Source organism: Hordeum vulgare, chromosome 5H (genome assembly GCF_904849725.1).
Source record: "Hordeum vulgare subsp. vulgare chromosome 5H, MorexV3_pseudomolecules_assembly, whole genome shotgun sequence".
Taxonomy (NCBI): Eukaryota; Viridiplantae; Streptophyta; class Magnoliopsida; order Poales; family Poaceae; genus Hordeum; species Hordeum vulgare.
The window spans coordinates 155,057,466-155,061,461 of NC_058522.1; the positions used below are offsets into that span (position 1 = coordinate 155,057,466).

The 3,996-nt window shown below is 44.2% G+C and overlaps 1 protein-coding gene across 1 annotated transcript; it reads right to left on the reverse strand.

Moving 5' to 3' along the window:
* Positions 1-3,155: 3,155 nt before the first annotated feature.
* Positions 3,156-3,756, reverse strand: LOC123395794. The gene is made up of 2 exons (XM_045090827.1): positions 3,685-3,756; positions 3,156-3,578 (listed from the first exon to the last, which is right to left on the reverse strand). Exons 1-2 carry the CDS (start codon positions 3,754-3,756, stop codon positions 3,156-3,158), a joined length of 495 nt encoding a protein of 164 aa, XP_044946762.1.
* Positions 3,757-3,996: the final 240 nt, after the last annotated feature.

A 3,996-nucleotide genomic window follows, 5' to 3' on the forward strand; every position in this document is an offset into this window, starting at 1 on the left:
ACCCCTGTCCGAGGGGCTCGACAGTAGCCCTCGAGCCCGAGTTGTGCATGACTTCACCAGATGGGAGTGGCAAAGCGATGCGAGCCCAACCGCCTGTGGGCCACGAACAGCGCGTGGCTCCCAACAGGTCGTCGGACTGTGTTTCTTCATGCAACTCCTCGGGGCCGCCCCAAGTGAGTTGATGTAAAGCCTGCATGTAGCACTGGCTATCATTGCTCTTCCTTGATAAACGCCGCCCTCTTGTGCCTTCCTTCTCACGTAAGACTGCCCCTATGCCCGCGACATGCACGAAGTGGTGTGTTGGGGGAATGAGGCGACTCGAGCAATAACCATGTGCGGGCCACCATGGCACGTGGAGCTCGATGGAGGACACGTCACCTCCACTTCCCATGATGCCTCGAGGACTGCAGTCGCGCCTATAAAACTGCCAAACCCAAGGGGCGGAGTCGCCACCACACAACTTCTCCCATCTGCCTTCCTCCCGCGCTGCTTCGCCATCCTTGTGAAAACGTTGCCTTCTTCCCCCCTCTCCTTTCCATGGCGGCCAGGAGGGGTGCCACTAGCGTTGAAGCACGGGCAGGGTCTTCAGCGCCGCCATCTTCACATGGGGGCGATGGGGGCCAGCCCTCGACGCCGACCCCAATGTGATTGCGCTGGGCTGCCACCGACAAGTAAGTGTGTTTTTGACATTGATTTTTCTTGCGTACCTTGTCTCGCTCGATGAATTTGATCACCAAACTTTCCCGGGAGGCCACGTCCAAGAGGTGTAGGGATGCACTACCGGGGGTGCCTCTCACGCGTCGCCTACTCGTGAGGCCTGTGCCTCCGCGCGACCTGATGAGGCCTGGAGGATCCGTGGCTCCCTCTGGGGAAACAGCGAAGCCCTGGAGGGTGTGCGGCCCATGCCGCCGCATTCACCTCTCAAGGCGTATCTGGCCCGCGGGGATGGAGCCGTCATTGAGCTTACGCCAGATGTTGTCTACTAAACAACTTGTTCGTGTAGACACGTGTTGGGCCACCAAGCACAGAGTTTTGTAGGACAATAGCAATTTTCCTAAAGTGGATGACCTAAGGTTTATCAATCTCTCTCAAGCAACCCTGCAATCAAATACAAGAAATATATCGTGTCCCCAACACACCCAATAGAATGGCAAATTGTATTGGTGCACTAGTTCGGCGAAGACATGATAGTAAAAGTGTAGTATGGATAGTATATATGAGTTTTTGTAGCATTAACAATAAAAACAACAAGGTAGTAAATAATAAAACGGAGCACAAACAGTATTGCAATGATAGAAAATGAGGCCTTGGATACATACTTTTGCTAGCGCAATCTCTCAACAATGCTAACATAACTGGCTCATATGATTATCCCTCAAAGTGCAATAAAGAATCACTCCCAAATTCCTATTAGCGGAGAACATAAGATAGAAATTGTATGTAGGGTACGAAACCACCTCAAAGCTATTCTTTCTCATCAATCTATTGGGCTATTCCTTTAAGTTTCACAAACAGCCCTAGAGTTCGTACTAAAATAGCACTATACAACACACATCAACCAACTCTAATGTCACCTAGATACTCCAATGTCACCACAAGTATCCTTCAATTAATCCTACGACAAGTATCAAACAACTTCGTAATCATAATATTCAATCCACACAAAGAACTACAAGGAGACCCCAAAGTTTCTATCGGAGAAAAGATAATGAAAATGTGCATCAACCCCTATGCATAGATTACCCCAATGTCACCTCGGGAATCCGCAAGTTGAGTGCCAAAATATACATCAAGTAGACCAATATGATACCCCATTGTCACCTCGAGAATTCATACGCAAGACATATATCATGTGTTCTCAAATCTGAATATTCAATCCGACAAGACAAAACTTCAAACGGAAAAGATACAATTCATCACAACAAAGGTAGAGAGGGGATAAACATCATACGATCCATCTATATTAACAAAGCCCGCGATACATCAAGATCATGACATCTCAAGATCGCAAGGGGGAGGGAGATCAAACACATAGCTACTAGTACATACCCTTAGCCTCAAGGGTGTACTACTCCCTACTTGTCTTGGTGGCCACCGGGATGATGAAGATGACCTCCGCTGATGATTTCCCCTCAGACAGGGTGCGAGAACAGGGTCCAGATTGGTTTCTGGTGGATACACAGGCGTGCACCGGTGGAGTCCCAGTTCTAGGTTATTCATCGGAGGTTTTTATATATATGTGAAGTTTTGGCGTTGGTTTCACGCGAAGGGGAGCCTCAGGGGGCCCACACAACTTCTGCCCACGCTAAAGGGGGGTGCCCCGGTGTTGTGTGGGCTCCGTGAGCATCTTTTGGTCCTTCCTTGAACCTTCTTGGAGCTCTTTCCTTATTTAAAAAATCGTCAAAAAGTTTCGTTGCATTTCGAGAACTTTTATTTCTGCACAAAAAACAACACAACGGTAGTTTTGCAGAAAATAGCATTAGTCCGGGTTAGTTCTAATCAATGTTCAAGAACTCGGTAACTGGTAGCTGCTCGTTCTGGTTGGGAGTAGCGATTAATCGGTGAATCGGCCTATTAACTGGATTAATCGGCCGACCATTAATCCGTATATGGGATAGGAGCTTGTCACACATTTTCCCAAGTCCGAACTACGTAAGGTACCAAAATATGCTACTGTAGGCATATAAAAAGCATAAATAAGAGGTGAAATTGTAATTCCTGATGCATCCAGCCCTAAATAATGTCAAATTCGAAATTAACAATTAAGATTTTCAACATGCATCGACACAATAGCAGGATATCAAAACAATATGCTATCAAAATATCCAATATGTCATGATCAACTCAAAATAAATGGCAGCCACAAAAATAGAAATAGGGAATACTAAATAAATGGCAACAACAAAATATGCAGCCATACATGTAAAAGATAAATAAAATGGCAGCCACACAAATAGGGAGTACCGAATAATTCCTAACAAGGTTCATAACACAAATAGGAAATGTGCAAATAGCCAAATAGGTAATAATGTTCACATAATTTCAGCGACATAAATAGATATAGGTAGAAAGGTAACAAGGTTCAACCACACCAATAGCAAGCAAGATAAGGTCTTGTGCAATAATAAATAGGTTATAAGTTGATCACAAATCTCTCAAGGTTCCGGGGGGTCCTCCTCATCATCGTCCTTGGTTGCCATAATGCCATCATCATCAGACTCATAATCAATCCCATCATCCTCTATCACATGATCAGATTCATTATCATCATCCTCAATGAATTCTTCAACTTCATGGAGTTCTCTAACTCTTGCACTCCTACGAAGCTGCACATGTTCGCTTTCCCCCATTTCTCCATCAATGATGTTGCATGGCATGCCCATAGTACGATCAATCGCCTCATTGATATATGCATCTTCACATATCCAATCATGTGCTCGTGATGCATCTTCACCAGGAAGAACATCACTAGAAGAGGATAACTTCTTCCTTTTATCAATCATCCTTCCATTGAATTGGATATAAACTAGATTGTCCCTACGTGCCACATCTAGTTTATTTCTCCTCTTTGCATCCACCTACAAAGTACAAATGGATGCCTAGTTAAAAAATCGCAAGAAGCAAGAATATTCATATTTGACTAATTGATTGATATTTGAGAGGGACTAAAAGTCTAAGAGTTACCATTTCAAACGTGCTCCAATTTCTTTCACATCCGGATGAACTTGTGGTCAAGTTGAGTATCTTTATGGCCATGTGTTGCAGCGTAGGAGTTTGTAATCCATAAGTTGTCCACCAATCAGCTACAATTTGAGAAAAGTGAAATAATATGCAACCAGCCCATATAATTTCAGAAATGCAATAAGAACTTTGTTGCTTTGGGAACAAGCTTACCACCATCAAAATTATCATTGCTAATTGCTTTCATGGCTGTCACTTTCCCAAACATACCCTCTTTCTTTTTAAACTTGGTGAATTCAATGTTAATAACCTTAT